This window comes from Lagenorhynchus albirostris, chromosome 16 (genome assembly GCF_949774975.1).
Source record: "Lagenorhynchus albirostris chromosome 16, mLagAlb1.1, whole genome shotgun sequence".
Classification (NCBI taxonomy): Eukaryota; Metazoa; Chordata; class Mammalia; order Artiodactyla; family Delphinidae; genus Lagenorhynchus; species Lagenorhynchus albirostris.
The window spans coordinates 23,688,965-23,709,115 of record NC_083110.1 but is presented as its reverse complement, the minus strand read 5'-3'; the positions used below and the strand labels follow the sequence as shown (position 1 = coordinate 23,709,115).

At 51.7% G+C, this 20,151-nt stretch overlaps 1 protein-coding gene across 2 annotated transcripts in view; it reads right to left on the bottom strand.

Moving 5' to 3' along the window:
* The window catches only part of CDH23 (cadherin related 23), a 394,527-nt gene that overhangs the window by 323,651 nt on the left and 50,725 nt on the right, over nt 1–20,151 (bottom strand). For both annotated transcript variants that reach the window (XM_060125509.1, XM_060125510.1), the window contains exons 3-5: nt 5,192–5,334; nt 4,438–4,485; nt 4,240–4,332 (exon numbers count right to left, since the gene is read on the bottom strand). In XM_060125509.1, coding sequence (XP_059981492.1) covers nt 4,240–4,332; nt 4,438–4,485; nt 5,192–5,334 — 284 coding nt within the window. The remainder of the gene's footprint in view (nt 1–4,239; nt 4,333–4,437; nt 4,486–5,191; nt 5,335–20,151) is intronic.

Below are 20,151 nucleotides of genomic sequence, written 5' to 3'. Positions count from 1 at the left end.
CCAGGCCCGAGGGTCACCTCCGCAGGGCACAGCTGGAGGGACGCTGAAGGTCAGCGAGGTGGGCACGCATCCCTAACAGAGGTGCTGGAGCAGCGTCGCTGGGCACAGACACAGGCAAACACGTCTGAGCAAATTGGAACGCCGTAAAAGTCTATTACAGCAAATCAAACAGCAGTCAGCATGACAGCCATTAGCCTGAAATGAATACACAGGGGCTTAATGAGGTCTGTCAAGGCTGGCTTGGTGAATTAAGTTGCCAATTCTAGCAGGATTTCCCTTTTCTTTACGGACTTGAAAGCATCCACGCTGCCTCTGCCTCGTTAGGGCTTCGACAAGTGAATTGCAGGGCCTTTCACCCTGATAAAATGGATAATTACATGTAGAACAGCTTAGTGAGGGGAGAGGGGTGGGCAGGAGGGGCACCAAGAACAAACAAACCAAAACACACCTGTCCGGCTTAGGCAGGGGCTTTCAGAGGGAGAGGGGGCAGGGCTGGGTGGGCAGGGGGGGGCGGGTGAGCTTCTCCCAGGAAAGGGGCAGTGCCTGGTCTTGACCCGCCTCCCATCTGCTCCTATTCCAGGCCTGAGGACGTGGGTCCCCATGGGTGATGTCTCTAGGCAGTTGTTGACAGGCTGAAAGTTCCCCTCAAAGATGGGCTACCCCAGCACCTCTCAGAAACCCTCTGATGGGGAGGGCCACAGATATTATCCTCCAGGGCTTGCTGTCGCCATGGAGTTAAAAATGCAGCTTCCTGGGCCAACTGTTCCCCAACTACTGATTCAGAGTTGCAGGGGCGGACTTCCCTGGTGGCGCAGTGGTTAAGAATCTGCCTGCCAATGCAGGGGACACGGGTTTGAGTCCTGCTCCAGGAAGATCCTACATGCCGTGGAGCAACTAAGCCGTGCACCACAACTACTGAGCCTGCGCTCTAGAGCCCGTGTGCCACAACTACTGAGCCTGTGTGCCTAGAGCCCGTGCTCCGCAACAAGAGAAGCCACCACAATGAGAAGCCCGCGCACCGCAACTAAGAGTAGCCCCCACTCGCCGCATCTAGAGAAAGCCTGCACGCAGCAACGAAGACCCAACGCAGCCAAATAAATTAATTAATTAATTTTAAAAAAAAGAAGAATTGCAGGGGCCCGGGAATATGCCTCCCAACAGTCCCCCAGGACATTCTGATGGCGTGTGTTTGGGAGCCTCTGATTCATCACCTCCCCGGCACTCAGTACTAGATGGCTTCTGAGACACGGGGTTCTCCTGCTTCTGCTTGTATAACTTCAGGGATGGCGAGCTCAGTACATCCTCAGCAGGACAGGGGAGTAGATTGTGGGGTGGGTCTCATTAGAAAGTTCTTCCATATGTAGACCTAGATTTACCTCCCTGTAACTTGTTCCCCACGCCTATCCCTGGGTTTTGGACACAACAGACCCAAACATTATCAGGGCCCCTAGGGCTGGGGGGAGTGGAAGTTGGGAAGGTTAGGGATGGTGTGCAGGTGGCTAGGATGACCAAAAGAGGAGCTGAGTGCATGGAGGCAGCCACTGGAGGTCTTTGTCAGCCCTCAAGGAATAATGAAGCACTGGAGGATAAGAAAGGAGCCACTCCTGCTGGGATGCCTCCTCAGATCACGGCATGTCAGTCCTGGAAGGGGCCTGGCCCAACTCCCCAGTTTAACAGCTGTTGGAGTTGAAGGCAGCAGAGGGGCAGTGACAGGTCTGAAGTCTCACCCAGCCAGTTGCTGGCACAATCAGCACTAGAACCCAGATGCCTTGACCTCCAGTCTCCCTCTTCCCACCATACAACACAGGGGCTCCGCTGCTCACCTGGGCGAGCTTCTCCTGGAAACCCACCTCCTCCTGGAAGCCTGTTGAGATTTCTCTGATCACTCTGGCACCCCCTCAAGACTGATGCCTCACAGGGCCTGCAGTGACCCCTGTCTCTCTGGTTTGCATTCTCATCCTATTCACATCCATAGGGCCTCTTGCACTGAATCGGGCTTCTCAAGGGCAAGGGCCTGGGGTTTCCAGGGTGACTTCAATGTAAGCAGGAGACCCCTGCCTGAATTCTGGGCCAGGACCAGCAGACTCTTCCCTGGTACTCCAGCTGGGGCTTGAGCCAGGCAGCTAAGCTCTAGCTCAGGTGACCACCCCAGGCCAGGGCTGGTCAGTGCCAAGCCACCTCGGGTCAGGAGGGGCCAGGCCTCCATCCAGCTGACACCACATCCCCGCTGGCCACACGGAGCAGCCCTGAGCAGGGCATCGAGTATCAGGCCACCGAAGTGACCTGATAGGGAGGTTTACATGCAAGCGAGTAAACCACACAGGCCTTCTTCCAAGGACTGTGTGTCCTTCCAGCCGGCCCCCTTGGCCTACCCTCTCCGCATCAGATGGGCAGGAGGCAGGCCATTTTATCCCACCTGTCCTCTGCTTTTATTAGATAAGGAGGACCATGGCCCAGAGAGGTTAAGTGACATGCCCAAATGGACCCAGCAATCTGGGAGCAGAGCAGGGGCTAGGCCTGGGGTCTCGGCCTCTGGTTCTGGCTCCCCTCATTATATATTCCTCTGGCCTCCCAGGTCTCTGTGCAGTGAGAGCCTGGCACAGCACCAAGCCAACAGCAGACGCTCAATAAATATTTGTTAAATGAATGAATGACTGAAGAGGCTCTCTCCTTGGAGAGAGCCTTGGAATCCTGGGGGATTCCAGCAGGGTGGTATTGGAGGTCACATCTTCTCCTGGCAAGGGAGAGAGGAAAAGGCTGGCCCTGGCCCAAGGGCTGGGAAGCAGGGATGTGACCCCTCATCCCCTTGCTATTGTTGCTGTCTGCTGCCCCCCGCGAGGGAAGGCAGAGGGCAGCCATGCCTGCCAGGATGGCAGCTGAGCAATGGGTGCGAGGCTCATTAACTCCGAGCTGTGCCCTTGGTTTCTGAGCCCGGGACTAGAGTGCAGGCTGGCACGTAGAGACCATTAAATTAGAGAGGCTTCCAAATGAGCGGGGGCCCGGAGCCAAGCTGCAGTCCTGGGCACCCCGGCCACAGCTCAGGGCACCGTGTCCCCACGCTTGGGACTGCAGGCTCTCTCTCCCTATGTCCCACCCCATCAGGGGAAGGGCATGAGTGCCTCTGGTGGGTCCCACCTGCACATCTGTCCTACTTCACTCTGTCTGGCACAAGCACAGGACCCTTGGCTCACAGCTGAGTAAGGAGGGCCAGCAACCGGAACTTAGAGGCATGAGATCAGGTTTCTTCATCCCTGAGGAATCTGAAGCTGCCCTGGGAGTCAGGAGGCTCAAAGTCAAAGCTGTGTGACCTTGGGCAAGTCACTCTCCCACACTGAGCCTCACTTTTCTCATCTATAAACTGAATAGATATTTTCTAAACCTCTTGCAGTTTCCTGATCCAATGACCTATAACATAAAGGGGCTAGCACTCCAGTGCCATGGCGCCAGGCTGCCTCTCCCCAGTGGATTCCATCTCCCATCATTCCCATCCCAAACCTTTACTGCTGCCACCCAACCCAGAGCCCCGAGGGCAGGCCTGAGGGACACCCAGCTCTTTACCCTCCACCTTCAAGGTCTTTGAATCGCTGTCAGGCCAGAAGACTGCCATCAGCCACCGGGGAGAGGGACAGTAAGCAATGAGAACGCTGGGGCCATCGGGAGCCAGCAGCCAGCTTATTAACGAACTGTTTGTAATGCAATGACGTGCACTTCTCAGTTACGAGCAATGGCATGGTTTTACCCACACGCACTCATGCAAATACACTGAGTTACACACACAACCCAAAGCAGCTGAAGGCCAGCAAGACAGCGCAGGGTTCAAGAAAGAAAGCCCCTTCCAGGTACTGCATGCACTTTGCATCCTGGGGGACCTGCTCTAGCCAAAGCTGGGAGGCCTGGGGTTGGGCCTGCCAACGTACCTGCCCAAGGCCCGCACTGGCTGTAAATGGAAAAAACGTGCAACCTGCCCCTCCCAACCTCTGTCCTGTCCCTGACTCCGGCTGGAGTTGGGAGGGCTCATCCAAGGCAGGCCCTCTCTCAGGCACAAGCCTCCCGCAGCCAGCAGACAGGCCCCCTCAGAGGCGCTGGCTCAGTCACCACCCTGACCAGAGCTCGTGCTGGGCTGAGGTGTGGGCAGGAGAGGAGCTGGAAATGCCCTTTTTCCAGCATCAGCCTCCTCGCCAGTGGCCCCAGAGCAGCAGGCCCCCCATGTCCCTCAAGTGTGACCCTGGGGGCCCCTACCTCAGGGATGCGGACACTGTAGGGCTGATTATGAAACGTGGGTGCGTTGTCATTCACGTCCCCGACCTGGATGTTCACCTTCCGCGTGATCACCTGGCAAGACAAGAGTGGGGAGCTGGCATCAGCCTCCAGCCTCTTTCCACCCAAGGCTCAGGAACCCCGCCTCCCGGGGAAGCAGGGGCCTTAGGGGACACTCACCCCCTGGTGGTCGCTGACAGAGAACTCCACCATGAACTCCGACTTGGTCTGAAAGAAAACGGAGGGAGGGAGGAGGTCAGAGTTAGAGAGGGGAGCTGAGGCCCTGCGTCCGGAGCCCTACTTGGTGCTGGAGACCCGCCAGCATTGCCCCAGGAGCTGGTCTGGGACTGGATAACTGAAGGCTTCCCTAAAGAATAAGCAGTGCCTTCTGGGCTGGGGAAGTAGGTTCAGAATATGGACCCTTCCCATAAAGGAGCAGCAGATTAGGAGTCAGGAATCTTGCTCTAATCTGGGCTCTGTCTCTAAATGGCTGTGTGATCTTGAGCAAGTCACCTCTGGGGCCACTTCAAAGTGAGGAGAAAGCAAGGGTTGGGGTTTTGTTCAAACTCTTCCCTTAACGTGCTAAGGGCTACCTGTGTCTCGGGAAAACGTCCTGTATCTCGGGAAAACGTCCTTCGGGGGAACACCTGTTGGGGGGGTGTAGATGTGCACACCCCGTGGAGCCGCTGCTCTACAGGGGATGAACCCGAGGTCACTGTCCCTTTTGCCTATCCAGTGTCGCCCCTTACTTGGAGACACCCCAAACCACCCTATTCTAACCCCAAGTCCAGACATCAGCACTGGCCTTGGAAGAGGGACACCATTCAGGCAGGAAGATGCTGCTTCAGGGTCAGAAGACGACGAGCCATCCCCCCCAATGTGTGCTTCTGCCTCCCTAGGGAAGGCCAGGGGCAGAGGTCACGGCCCGTCATACCTCTCTGTCCAGCGGCTGCCGGAGCCACACCACGCCCGTGTCAGGCTCCACGGCAAAGATGCGGGAGGCCTCCTCCCCAACCACGCCGAACACCAGGGGGTCGTTGTCCATGTCTCGGGCCAGCAACTGGGTCACAGAGGAACCTGAAGTACCCGCAGGAGAGAGCAGAGGGCAAAGACGGGAGGTTAATCCATTCTTCAGCACCTGACTCAGGTGGCTGAGTCCCTGTGGGCAGCAGCCGCCCAACAGACCACCAGCAGGTCACTGACTACCGCAGACCCCTGTGCATCTCTGGCTCTGTTCCGGGCTCCCTGCCTCCATCCTGGTCACTTGTCACAGTGTGTAATAGGGAACTGTCATTCACCACGTTCTGTGACTTCTGCCTGTCCTCTTTTCTTAATTTAGAGGAGTCCTCCAAGTGGCTCAGATGAGTGCAAGCTCCCAATCCTTCAATTCTTACATTCCAAGATGGGCACAGTACTTAGCCCTAGCCACTCAGAGCACTCCATCTCCCTGGTCACAGTGATTGGTTCAGGGATGAGCATGTGACCCAAACTAGCCAATCAAAGCCAACCCCGGGACTTCCGCTGGAAGTCTGCTGGAACTGGGAAAGAGTCTCTCTCCTTCCACTGGGGTTGCTAAATTGGTCCTGCTGGCAGCCATCTTTGGCACCAGAGGAAGCGCCTGCCTGAGGTTGAGGCCAACAAGGAGGAAAACAGAGCCAGATGGTACATGGAGAGAGATTCCTGACAGTTTGAGGGTCTGTAGCCAACGATACCTGAAATTAGCAATTAGCTCCATCCTCTGGACTGCTCAGCTGTATGAGCTAATAAATCACCCCCCCTTTTTTTTTCTTTTTTTTCTTGGTTTTGCCTAAGTAAGTTGAGTTGGATTTCTGTCTTTTGCAAATGGAATCAATATTTTCTTTTTTTTTTTCCCTGGTACAATAATGTTCATGGAAGCTTTATTCATAATAGCCTAAAACTAGAAACCAAAAAAAAAAAAAAAAGTGTCCATGAACAGTCAGATAGATTTTTTTTTTAGGCAGATAGATTTAAAAACAACAAACAAACCTGTGGTACATTCAATATATTGAAATCTCACAATAGAAAAGGAAAAGTACAAAGCAATATTTTCTAATTCAGAAAATTTTACAAAACCTGGCATTCATTCAACAGTGATTAGGTGCTGGCCTTATGGTAACCACTAGGGTACACAGAGGCTAGGAAGATTTGGAGCACCCTCAGGGAACTCCAGTCTAGAGCTGGGTGACAAAGTCTAGCTCCTGTCCTCCATCAGAGGACTATGGTATTGCCTTCACCAAGAAACAAAGTCCTGGCCAGAGACCACCCTGGGCATCAGGATGGCTGGCCTACAGCCCTGCCTAAGAAGTCCTAGAGTAGGTCATCTTCTCCTGGGGTTCACAGCATCCCTCACAAGGTAGGCTTCAGGTAGGGCGATCAACCATCCTGGTTTGTCTAGGACTGAGGCATTTCCCAGGATATGTGCTAAAAGCAGGACATCCCAGACAACCGGATCAGCCGGTCACCTTAGCTTCAAGAGGTCCTTAAACTGCCAGGAACTGTGCAAAATGTTCTGAGTGTACAGTGTGTCATTTTCTGCAGAGAGGGTCTACGGTCTCCATCTGATTCTCAAGGAGTAGTTACGTTAGAACCACGGCCTTTGGCAAATCACTCCTTTTAAAGCCTCAATTTACCCTATAAAATGAGACAGACACTCTTTCTTTCCCACATACTGACTCTCATATTTACTGAATAGCTCTGATGGTCTATTAATAGCTAAGGAAGGAAGGATTCTAAACTCTGGGAATTTTATCTAGAAGAGAATGTCGATGAGCTTTTCTTTTATTTATTTATTTATTTATTTGCGGTACGTGGGCCTCTCACTGTTGTGGCCTCTCCCGTTGCAGAGCACAGGCTCTGGACGCGCAGGCCCAGTGGCCATGGCTCAGGAGCCCAGCTGCTCCGCAGCATGTGGGATCTTCCCGGACTGGGGCACGAACCCGTGTCTCCTGCATCGGCAGGCGGACTCTCAACCACTGCACCACCAGGGAAGCCCTCGATGAGCTTTTCTAAGTCAACTTTTAAAAGACAATTCTAACGTGACAAGAGCTAACATTTTGGAGCGCTAACCACATTTCAGACACTGGGCTAAAGGATTTCTGTGTACTCCCTAATTCAATCCTTCCTGTTATTCTCCCCACTTGTGGGGAGATAAGGTAACAAAGTGATTAAGTAATTTACCATGCCCACACAATTAGCAAAGGGCAGAGCTGGACTTCAAAGCCCAGGCATTCTGGCCCAGTGCCCACATTTGTTTCCACAGCCTTACAAATCTCAACACTTGATATGTGAACTCAAGATTCAGGACTTCCATGGACATGACCCTATCAGGCCCTAAGTGGAAGCCCAACACTTAGGAAAGGAAGATACTGGGCAATCATTAGGCTCTTATGATATGCCAGACATGGTGCTAGCCCATTCACATGGGTTCTCTCATTAAATCCTCTCAGCAACTCTGTTTGGTAGTCATTATTCTACCCATTATACAGATTAGGAAGTTGAGGCTCAGAAAGGCAAAGTAGCCTCTCTAAGGTCACACAGCAGAGTAGGACATGGCAGCATCCATGGTGATGAGACGAGGTGAGAAGCAGGAGAAGGAGGACTGAAGTCATGGAACAGAGACCTTTTGGGGAGCCCAACCTTCCCATTTTAAAGATGGAGAAACTGAAGGCATTTAGTAATTTGCCCAAGGTACAATGGTGAGCAACAGCGTCAGGACTCAAACACAAGTTTCGAGACTCCCAGTACAGTGCTCTTTCCTAGATGAGGAAGGAGGAGGTACGTGAAGTCATAGATAAACCAAGCACATCTTCTCAAAGCATCTGTGTCGCTCAGTGACATGCAACTATTTTATTCTAAAACAAATGGGAATATAATGGGGGTACAATATAATATTCTTTTTTTTTTTTTTGCAGTACGCGGGCCTCTCACTGTTGTGGCCTCTCCCGTTGCGGAGCACAGGCTCCGGACGCGCAGGCTCAGCGGCCATGGCTCACGGGCCCAGCCGCTCCGCGGTATGTGGGATCTTCCCGGACCGGGGCACGAACCCGTGTCCCCTGTATCAGCAGGCGGACTCTCAACCACTGCGCCACCAGGGAAACCCTCAATTCATTTTTAAAGACACAACCTAAAACTGTGAAAGAATTTCCAGCCTCCCCCTGACTGTCGGGGACACACAGTTCCTTTCTGATACCCTCAGGGGTCCTTTAGTGGCAAAGTCTGAGGAACACTGAGCTGCTTCCCAAGGCTTGGGGAGATTGCACATGAGGAAACTGAGGCCCGTGGGGGCCCTGCTTGTCCCCAGTAGAGCAATGAGTCCACGGCGGCCCCTTGGACTGGAAACCTCACCTGCCAACCTCCTTCAGGGCCCAGCCCAGGTGGAGAATATGGGGCCAAGCTCCCAGCTGGCCGATGGGATTCCGGAAGGGCCACACCGACCCTCCAGCCAAGGTCATACAACTTGGTCCAGTATCCCAAATGGCTCTCTCAGGCTCGATGTTCAGGCTCTCCCAAGAAGGGGAGCGCTGGGCAGGACAGGGATGGGGCCATCAGCTGCTGTCACCCACCCTGTAATTTCCTGGACTTTTATCCATTTTCCCCTCAATTATGTGCTGCTCAAAATGGTCCTTTTCAGCTTCCTCACGGGCTCTTGCCTGCTCATGCCTTCTTTGTGTCCCAGGTAATTGCTAGTGACCTTTTCTAAGTGTACTAATTAAAGGTGCCAATTTAATCTTATATTTAAGACAAGATGCCCCGCAATTTTCCCACTGGGCACATACCCCCTCCCCCCCCCGCCCCGCCCAACTGTCCGCTGTAGAAGCTGGGCCTGGCTTTGGCTTCTCCAGGACAAGCAGCTCATTTCCCCATCAGGGAGGCTTCAAGCAACCTCTCTGTGCACCATTCAGACAGGAATGAAGCCAAGCTGTGGGGCCCAACCTCTGCCCAGTGTCCCCAGAAGCAGCCCCTCAGGAGAACCAACCCGGCTGTGGGATCCTGGGGTACACACACCACACTCTGGGTTTGTTTCCCACCTGGGAAACAGTATACCCTGCAACTCAGGCTGTGCAATACCTAGAGCTCTTTTTAATTTTTTTTAATTGTGGGAAAATATATATAACGTAAAATGTATCATTTTCATCAATTCAGTGGCATGTGGTGCATTCACAGTGTGTTGTAAGCGTCACCACTATCTGTTTCCAGAACACTTTCATCACCCCAGAAGGAAACCCACACCCATGGGCATTCCTCCCCATTCCCTCTTTCCTCAGCCCCTGGCAGCTGCTAATCCACTGTCTATCTCTACAAATTTGCCTGTTCTGGACATTTCATATAAATAGAATCATATGATAAGTGCTAGCTTTTTTTTTTTTACTCAGCATAATGTTTTCAAGGATCATCCACTTGTAACATGTATTAGTATTTAATTCCTTTTTATGACTGAGTAGTATTCCATTGTACGGGTATGCTATATTTTATTTACCCATATCATCAGCTGATGGACATTTGGGTTGTTTCCCCCTTTTGGCTATTGTGAATAATGATGCTATGAATACCTGTGGACAAGTTTTTGTTTGAACACCTGTTTTCAATTTGGGGGAGGGGGCGTATATACCTAGGAGTGGAATTGCTGGGTCATACAGAAACTCTATGTTTGCTAAACTTTATGAGGAACCACCAAATTGTTTTTCATAGTAATCACACCATTTAAATTTCTGCCAACAATGAATGAGGCCTGGAGTTCTTTTCAGTGGTAAGAAGGATAATCAATGTTTCACAGGGCTGAGCACTGCCTGTATGGTAGAGAGATGGGAGCTCGGCAGCCCCCCATAGCCGATGCTATTGGTACCCTGCCCGCTACGCCTTAGCACATACCATTGTCACACACACCAGCCCGACCTCCAGCTGCCTGGCCTGAAGGGTTCTGGCCATCAGAGACTGCTCTACCCATACACAGGACAAGCCAATAGTGCCAGGGAACTAATGCCCCTGGTAGCAGCACTCAATGAATGAGAGATGGAAGATGGCAGATAAAGAGTTGGTAGATAAATGCCCCAGCTCCCTCACCTCTCAGGGGGGTAACTCACAGGCTGTGTCCCACACTGGCTCTTGGAGGTCCCCTATGGGACTCATCTCCACTTGCCCACTGAGGTGACTTGGTTAATGAAGCATCTTTATGGCTTCCTTTCTTTCCCAGTCTCATGTCCTCAGTCTCCGACCTGTGTTTCCTGGAATCTCCTCCCCATAAACAATTTGCACTTGAATCTTCATCACAAGGCCTGCTTCTGCTTCGTAAGACCTCCTAAGACTATGGTATCAGAATCACCCAGTGTGCTTGTTATAATACAGATTCCCAAGCCCTGCTGCCTCGATCGGCTGGGGGGCACCCCAGAGTTTAAACGTTTAAACAGCAGCTCCCATTCTCCCCGCAAGAGACTCTGACACACAGCCTGAGACTGGTTTATAGCAGGGTGATATTCAAATAGTTAACAGTGGCCACAGTACAGGCACCAACCAATCAGAAAGGATGCTGGCCATAAACAAACTGGACCAGTGGGTACTGCCTGTAAGTCTGTCTGGCTTACGGCTCACATTTTAGATGCAGAGAAAAGCTCCTCTGGACCCAGGATGATTTAAAGGCTCAGTCGTAGGGCTCTCAGCTCAGTTAGTGCTGCCGGAGGACTCTCCGCTCTTGGCCTCCCCCACCCACAGCGGACGGGTAACCCAGAGAGGCTGGCCCCTCCACCCTGTGCCAACCCAACCCAGCTCAGGGCCCAGCCTGACCTCATGGGTGGAAAGTGGAACTTTAAAGAACTTAAATCACTGTACACCTATGTTCATAGCAGCATTAGTCACAATGGCCAAAAGGTGGAAGCAACTCAAGTGTCCATCGATGGAAAAATGAATAAACAAGAATGTGGCATCTACAGCCAATGGAAATTATTTAGCCTTAAAAAGGAAGGAAATTCTGACACATGCTACAACATGGATGAAACTTGAGGACACTGTGCTAAGTGTATGCTGATAAGCCAGTTACAGAAAGACAAACACTGGTATTATTTCACTTACGTGATGTCCCTAGAGGGGTCAAATTCATAGAGACAGAATGTAGAAGGGAGGCTGCCAGGGGCTGTGGAGAGGGAGGGCTGGGAGTTGTTGTTTAATGGGTTCAGTATTAGTTCTACAGGATGAAAAGAATTCTGGAGATTGGCTGCACAGGAGTGTGAATGTACTTAACACTCTCTATACTTAAAAATGGTTAAGATGGTAAATTTTAGGTTATGTGTACTTTACCACAATTTAAAGATTTAAAAACCAAAACTTAAACCAGATCACATCTAAGGCCCCAGTGACCTGACCTGAGATAAGCCTCCCACTGCGTCTCACAAAGGGGTCCCCGGGCTTACCTCCCTCTGCCATGGTCTTCTTTCTGATCCTGAACACTCTGTGGCTGCCTCAGGGCCTTTGCCCTGGTTGTGTCTTCTGCCAGGAATATTCCAGCCCTAGGTCACTACATGCTACTCATTATTCACCCCTCAGGCCATGAGCTACCTTCTCGGAGAGACTTTCCTCAAATACTCCATCATACAGGTAGAGTCTGTCTAAAGAGATGTCTCGTCGCTGTGTCCTCACACCCCAAGTCACTGCCTTCCCAGCCCCTCCCTCCTCTGAAATGATCTCGTTTACTCACTTGAATTGCTGACTGCCTGCCCCAACCCCCTATCTGCCACACAAACACACTCGTGTTAGCTCCACGGGGGCAGCAGCCTGGCCTGTCGTGTTCCCTGATGTATCCCTAAGCCTAACGTGGGCTGGCATCCTGGAGGCACTCAGTAAATAGTCGTTGGGTAAATAAATGAATGCTGCCAACTGCCTAGGGGTGTCGGGAGAAGATAGCCCCCCCCAAAGTCATGAAGATCTCTGAGCCACGACAAGAGGAGAGAGTACAGCAAGTTAACTCTTAATTATGTACATTATGGACAGGAAAAAGCACAGGTAATCAAAACCTACCAATGTTCAGACCAGAAGCACCTGGGTTTGGATGCAGGTGGAATCATACTGGGGCACTGGCTCGTGGTCCTTTCTCTCAGGAGCAGCCCTGTACCCCACTCCGAGGCCATGACCTCTACCCTGGGGGTCATCGGGGCAATGCACATTATTCTTGGGGCCAAGTACTCTTTCCTGGCAGCTAGGTACCCCATCCTGGGGCCATGTACTCCATCATGGGGTCGAGTACCCCATTCTGGGCAGTGTACCCCATCTTGGGGGCCAGGTACCCCAACCCTGGCAGTGTACCCTATCCTAGGGCCCAAGTACCCCATCCTCGGGCAGTGAACCCTGTCCTGGAGGCCAGGGGCCCCGGTGGGAGTGGGGATCTGCTCAGCAGGTTTCGAATGCCCCTCCCTGGGAGGCACAGGGCTGGTGACACATCCACCACAATGGCCTCAGCTCCTCAGCAGCAGGCCGCATCCGTCTTCCAGGCAAGGGGTGGACAATCCTAGCTTCCTGTGCAGCCTTGCTGGGCCCATGCTGATTGCTGAGATGACTGTTACCGTTATTATTGTTATTTGCCCTGATGGGTGAGGCCTGGGATTGGCATGTCATGCACTCCTGGGGAGCTGAGAGTCTTTACCTCCTAGACCAGCGGTGGGCCAGAAACTCAGGAAAGGCAGTGGCAGGCTGCACGGCCTTTTATCTCATTTTTATGTTTTGGATTGGGGAAGGATGGAAGCTATGTTCCCCAAACCCAGGGAGGGTGCTACAGAATGAATCAAGGGTAAGGAGAGTAGACCGTGCTTCCTCCTTACAGTGTCATCTTCTTAAGGCAAACCTTTGATCGTGCCACACCCTACTTAGACACCTCCCACAGTTCACACAGAATTAAAACAAAATTCCTCACTGAATGGCCAATGCTCCTCCCAACCTGTCCTTAAACCCCTGGCCCGTCGCGGTCACGTTTCCACCACACCCTCTGGGCTCAGCCCAAAGCCCTGCTGTCATCCCTCAATCGTACCGGGGCCTCGCCTGTTCCTATACCTGTGCTCCTGCTGCTCCTGCAGCCTGCAAGTCCCTTCCTCCTCTCACTGCCTCTCAAACCCTGGTCACCCTTAAATGCATGCCTCAAATGCTACCTCTGTCATAAATATCTCCCTGATTTGTTGTCTGTACCTCTGCACAGCAGGGAGCGGGCATCACCCCTTGAAGGTAGAGGCTGACGTTCTGGACACGCTTGGCAAATCTTCCCACCCCTCCGTGATTAACTATCACTCATCTCTTGGGACCGAGGAGCTGGTCCATTCGTTCCCTTACTCAAGCAAACATTACTAATCAATCACAGCTCCCTTTCCTGTTGAGTCTATATTCAACTTCAGAATCCTTCACAACACTGGGTTCCATACAGCCACTACTAATCAATCCTCAAAGGCATGTGAGAGCAAACCTTTTGCAATCTGTGACCTAAAAGGACTTCACATCAGCCGTGATCTACTGTCCCTTCCCAACCAGGGGCCAAGGATCTAGCAGTCTGCTCTTATCAGGCTCAGGGCAGTTAGGAGGGAGAGAATCAGACTTAGAGTCTACAGGTGAGCTCAGAAACAAGGACTAATTACAGCGGAATGAGAACCAAAAAAAAGCCGAGGAGCAGGAGTCCTGGCTGGGAGACAGCTGCTTGAGACAGAGCTGTGTATGGGTGAGTGGCTGAGCAAGGAGTAGCAGACGGTAGGCCCCCAACCCCAGATTACAGGCCGTGGGTTGTTCCCAGATCTTTCTGAGAATAACCACTCGCCCCGCCCCATGGCCCTGGGCCTCCTGCACAAGCCCCACCCCCTTCAGGGAGGAAACCCCCTCACCCCCAACCCGTGGTCCGGAGGGACCTAGCTGCTCCAGCCTTGGTCTCTGCCGGAGTCAGGGGCTGCTGCCTTCCCCCTCTCTCCTGAGATGAGCCCCGTAGAGCCTGGGCTGGCCTTGGAGCCTGCAATCTCATTTGTTTCCCCTCTGGGATCAGACAGGCCAGTTAAGTGCCTTGATTCCTGGGGATAATCTCATTTGTCTTAGGTTTCCCCTCCCCGCTCTCCTGCCTTCAGTCAGGCTCCTTCCCTCTCATGCCCTGGGGTCCTGAGCTTGGTCTGACCTCAGGGCAGCCAACTTTGTTTGGGGGTTATTTTGTGGTCCTGGGCCCCACGTACGCCGCAGTGAGATGTGCGGCGGCCCCCTCTCTCCAAGCCTGCCCTGCACTGGCCGACGCCCTCACGTTCATCAGAACACCCTTGTCCGGATAAAGGAACTGTCTCTGTCTCCAGAGCCCGCAGGCCCTCTTCATATCCTCTCTCTCCTACAGCTCCGTCCACTCAGCGTAGATGGCATGAAGTGCTTGGGGGAAAGAAACTAGCATTCAGTTAGAACTCAATGGTTTTCATTCATTCTCTGTCATCGATTTCTCACTATGGCCCCAGAGAGGTTAGCATGCCCACTACACAGACGAGAAAACTGAGGCTCAAAGGGGTAAAAGAACCTACCCAAGATCACATAGCTGGGAGGCAGCAGAACAAGGATTTGAACCCAAGTCTGTCTGACTCAGAATTCACGTTCCCTCCACCGCCATCACAGTTTTATCAAAAAGCCTTTTACTAAGCCCCAATCTGAGGCTTCCGTCTCCTTGCTCCAGGGAGACCCCCAGGGAGACTGACCGCCAGGGAGACCCCCCAGGCCCCCTCCATGTTTTAGGCTGCTCTGGACTCCTGGGTTACTTGGCTGGCCTGAAAGTGAGCACCCTTGAGGCACAGACTATGGGCCTCCCCCCATTACCCTGGCTTTCCACAGCCCACTTATCACCAGCCAGGAAGATGGCGAGGTCTTCCTGAGAGTCGGAGAAGGGGCAGCTGGCTCATCTGGGCACACAGGTGTCTGACGGCTAAGGGGACAGGCTAATTCAGCAGAACAGAGAGAGACATTAAACAGTGCAGAGTGATATAAGCTCAGAGGCTTTGGTGGCAGGGAAGGACAGGAGCTACGCGTTGCTGTTATTTTAAAGTAATAAAGCACAAGAGCAAAGACCAGACATTAAATATTTGAGGGACCTGGGCCTGAGTCTCAGAATCCCAGAGCTGTTCTGCTTCTGGCGCAACCGCGATAGAGCCATCAACGCCAAGGGCTGCCTCGCCCGGCAGCAGACACCAACGTGCTCTAAGCCCCTATAAGCTTATGAGTCACAGAGAGGTTGCTACTTGCCTAAAGTCACACAGCTCACACAAGGCAGAGCTAGGATTGTTCGGTGACCCTTCTAATCCCCATGCAGCAATTATAGTCCTTCATTCATTCACTCGGCAAGCATTGCCTGAGCACCTGCTCTGTCCTGGGCACTGCTCTAGGCACTGGTGATACAGCAGTGAACAAAACAGATCTACGTACATATCTCTTATGCCACATGCTTTTCCTGGCCTTTCACAGGCACATTTGGGAAGCGTGAGCATGGGTTTGGAGTCTAGTCACAGCCTGCATGGAGGAAGAACTGTGTTCCTACCCTTCCCCCTGGTTCATGGGCTGTGACCCCGAGGATGAGCACTTGGCAAGTGGGGGCACTCGGGGCATAGGATCAAAGGACACAGAAGAAGTGTCAAGAGGAAGGCAGCTTCAGCGTGAAGTCCCTTTATTAAGACAGAAGCAGTGGGGCTTAGAACAAGGCTGGCACCGGATGGCGTTCAGCCACGACTTCGTGTGTGACTGTGGGAAAGTCATTCACCTCTCTGAGCCTCCCTTTCCCCACTGACACTATGAGGGGGCTGACATCAATGGCCAAAGCACAGAGGTCCTTGGGGAAAGTCGAATCCAACTTGGCAAGTGGGTCTCAGCTCAGGTGCCAGGCTGGTCCCCAGGTCATGGTTTCGTGGGCAGTGTGGTGAAGGATTTCGAGGCTGAACTTCCGTTCAGGAGCAAAGGATGCCGTGACCCATTAGAGACACGTGACGTGAGTAGGGGAAGGGGTAGCCGTACACGGGCCACAAGTTCACATTCTTGATGAGGCCAACAAGCCAAAGAGAGCGGGGCTGCGCAGCTCAGTGACGCGTCCGTGGTCACCCAGCTGACAGCTACAGGTGGCAGAGCTGAGACTCAGGTGGGTCCTGGGCTCCCCAGTATGCTTTCCACTGCACCACATTAAGGTCCTGTCCAGCTAAAATATCTACAATTTTGTGATTCTGTTTGCCACACTGTGTCCTAGGCACTGTGGAGGACAGAAGGGCATAGAGGACCCAGCCCCAGCTAGCAAGGCTCTCCAATCTGGTTGAAACACGCTGCGAAGAGCCTGACTCGTCAGGGCTGACAGCCGGGTCCAGGGTAGACCGGATATTCTTTTCTGCTCAAGAACAGCAGCCTGAGCATGAAACAGCCATGAATAAAGGGGCTCCGGAATATTCCGTTTGACCTTCCTGAGTCCTTGCTGCAGCTCCCTGGCCTACGGGGGCGGGAAGGCCAAGTGGTAGTTACCAGATTTAATCACAGTGATAATAGTGGGGTGGGTATTTTTTTCCCTTCTCCTGAAACTTTTCAATTCATTGAACTGTTCAATTAACTTTACAAAAGGAAATGTGGAAAAATAATGGCAAATTGAACTTGACATTATCATTAAAATAAACAGAGCACTGCCAGCCCTTGAAGGCTTAGAAGAGATTATCCAAACACTCGCAGGCACGTGCTGGTTCCTTCCTGCTCAGAGGGACCCGGTGCTTCCCTCCTGCCTCTCACGCACCCTGTCAACACTCACATTTCCCTAGCTCGGAGTGAGCCATACCACTGTCACCCATCAGCACAGCCCCCCGGTGAGAGCAGCCACAGCGAGGCCAGGCTCTGCTAACAGGCTGCATCTCCAGGGTGTCCCTTCCCTCTCCTGCAAACGATGGGGTATTTCAGTCCAGCGGGTCTTAGGCCAGGCTGCATGTTAGAATCACCTGTGGCATTTTTGCAACTCCAAATGCTAAGCTGTACCCCCCAGACTAAGTGCATCAGAGTTTTGGGGGAAGGGACTCAAGCATCAGAATTCTCAATAAACAAAAAACCCCAGATGATTCCAAAGGGCAGCCAAGGTTGATAACGAAGGTCTAGATGATCCCTGAGATTCCTTCAATCTCCAGGATTAATCCAGGAAACTACGATGTAGGAAAACCTCTAGGTCAGTGGTCCCCAAACTTGTCAGCACCCTGGAGTCACCTGGAGCTTTCAAACAATCCCTGTGCCTCTGTCCCACATCCCAAGGCTCTGATTAATCGGGCTGGGGTACAGCCAGGCTTTGGAAAGTTCTAAATCCCCAGGCGGTTCTAACGCGCCAGCAAGATTGGGAATGACTGATCTAGGTGGTGTTTCCACTTGGCGAAGTTGGAGCCATTCCTGATGACTTTCCTCCACGGGACTCTACAGCCTCAGACGCGTGGGTCCCCAGCTACAGCAGTGCCCCCAGACACATTCCGCTCAGGCCAATTGCACAGGTGGGGCAGGAAAAGAAAAAAATTATTTGCTCGGTTGCCCATGTTCAATTTTTTCCAAGTCCCAATATTAAAAAAAAAGAAGTAAATACATGCTTTTAAAGCAGGGAACCCCAACCTGATTTCATATTAGCATCACCTAGGGAGCTTCTAAAAATAAGGATGCCCCAGCCCTACTCCCTAAGGGTTCTGTTTTAATTAATTGGTCTAGTCCAGGGCCCAGACATCAGTATTCTGCTCTAATTCCCCCAAGTGATTCCAGTGTGCAGCCAACAGATAATCACCGCGTTAGAGTACAGGTTCCCTCCCACCTCATCAGCATCGTCAGGAGGACTTGTTTAAAATGCAGATTCACAGGCCCCTGCCAGAGTTCCTGGTTCAGAATCTTCATTTCTAACAAGTTCCTAGGAGATGCTAAGGCTGCTGGTCTGGAACCACAACTTTGAGAACCACAGGGTTAGAACTTCCATGGGCTTGGGTCCTAGTCAATTAAAATTCTTTTCAAAGGGAATTTGGACCTTAGGGCCTGGCTTCAGAATCTCATACCTTCCTGGGCCCCCAAACCCAAGGGGCTGCTTCTTTTCACCTCCAAATATCAGGAAAGGAGACTAAGGAACTAAGGTGCAAGTAGAAAAGCAGGTGAGAAAAACACCTTTCCCCTCCCCCCTGCTCCCCCTCCCGCCTCCCACTGAGAAGGAGGCCAGACAAGTCCCTCCAGAAATCACTTCCTCTTTGAGGAGACTCATAATTACCCACAATGATCACAGCACCATTCATTTTGCCCTAAAATTAATACATCACTTTGAGAATGATAACGCACTAATTTATCACAAGATTTATGAAACTTGCACTTTTTCTAATGAGATTTATGCAAATGCTGCTCTTGCCACTGTTTGTGTTTTTCAAAGTTTTGCCAGGGAGGTGGGGTCCAGCCCAGCTGGCAGAGGCCCTGCCCCTACTCAGGGGCTGCTGGGGGGCGCACCGTGGTGGTTCCCGACCTTGGAGGGTCCAGGTGAGCAAGCTTGCCCACTCGTCTTATCCCCTGTCCCATCTCTCCACAGGTATGCCTTTATTCATCTGGGGCCAGTCCTTTTAGCAGGCTCACCTGCCGCCCAAGGTGGGGGAAGCCATTACAGGTGGTGGGCTCGTTCTCTAGGTGAGCATGGGTCGATTCATCTAATTGGAGGCCTCCCAGGTCCTCGGTCTCTGAGAACAACTGTGGGGTGACAGCATCCCACTTAGCAAGGGCATGAGACAAGAGAGCAGGCGGGATGCAAAATTTAAGGTGGCACTCCCTCTCAGTGCTGACCCTGTACTTGCACAAGTCTCAGAGCAACCCCCCAGTTTTTGTGCCCTGGGCACCTGGCTTGTCTCACCCTAGTTCCGGCCTTGCCACTAGATACCATTCATTGAGCACCTACTGTCTGATGGGCACTCTGTTAAGCACTTCACAGGCTCAATCTCTTTTAATACCTACCAGAAACCTGTGAGAAAGGTATTCCCACACTCAAATGAGGAGACTGGGTCTCAGAGAGGTTTAGCAACTTGCCCAAGATCACACAGCTAAAAAGAGGTAGAGTCAGAATTCAAATCCGGGACCAGCTGACCTTGAAAACAGTGCTCTTATTCAGTACTGGCCCCAAATGATTCACAGGGGCCTGTCCTCTACTGGGGATTTAGTAACACTCCATGCATCCAAGAGTCACATCCCACGTATTCACTTATCCAGAACATAGACGAAAAGCAGGAAATTAGCCCCAAAGGTCTTTGAGCAGCTAAAAGTCATGGTACAAAATCCATGCACCGAATTTCAAGCGCATTATGAAAAAGAGAGTTATGGTCAGGTCCTCACTCAGAGCCTGTTTACCCTTACTTTCCATACAATTATAATCCGCCTGGTTCTTTGCTTTTTCAATTTATAGACATCTCAAGCAGGTACGTGAACAATAATAAGAAGCAATTATCAACAGCTTCTGCTGCTCACAAAAGGGAAAGATCAAAACTCTCTGAAAAGTGAAAACTTAAAATACTCTAAGTCCCTTCTCTAGCTCGGGTCCATGACGATGCATCATCACAGAGCGCTATTCGCGGCGATGCGCGCGATGATGTGCCGAGGAAGTGCTGAATGATGAGTCATCCCTATGTAAGGAGGCAGGTGCATATAAAATAGGTCTTATGCATATTCCATGCAAGTCATTATAATTAAAAAAAGATTTTGTGCTTAAAGGGATGCTTCCCAAAGTGTATTTCATGAATCATTAATTCCCGAGGAGGGACACTAATGGATACTCCATGAAAAAGCATTCCTTGGACGCAAAGGTCTAGGGAACATTGCATTAAAAAAATTTAAATAGGTTTCTTTCCTGCAGGACCTCTCAGAGCCTTTATTACCTTAATGTGCACTGTG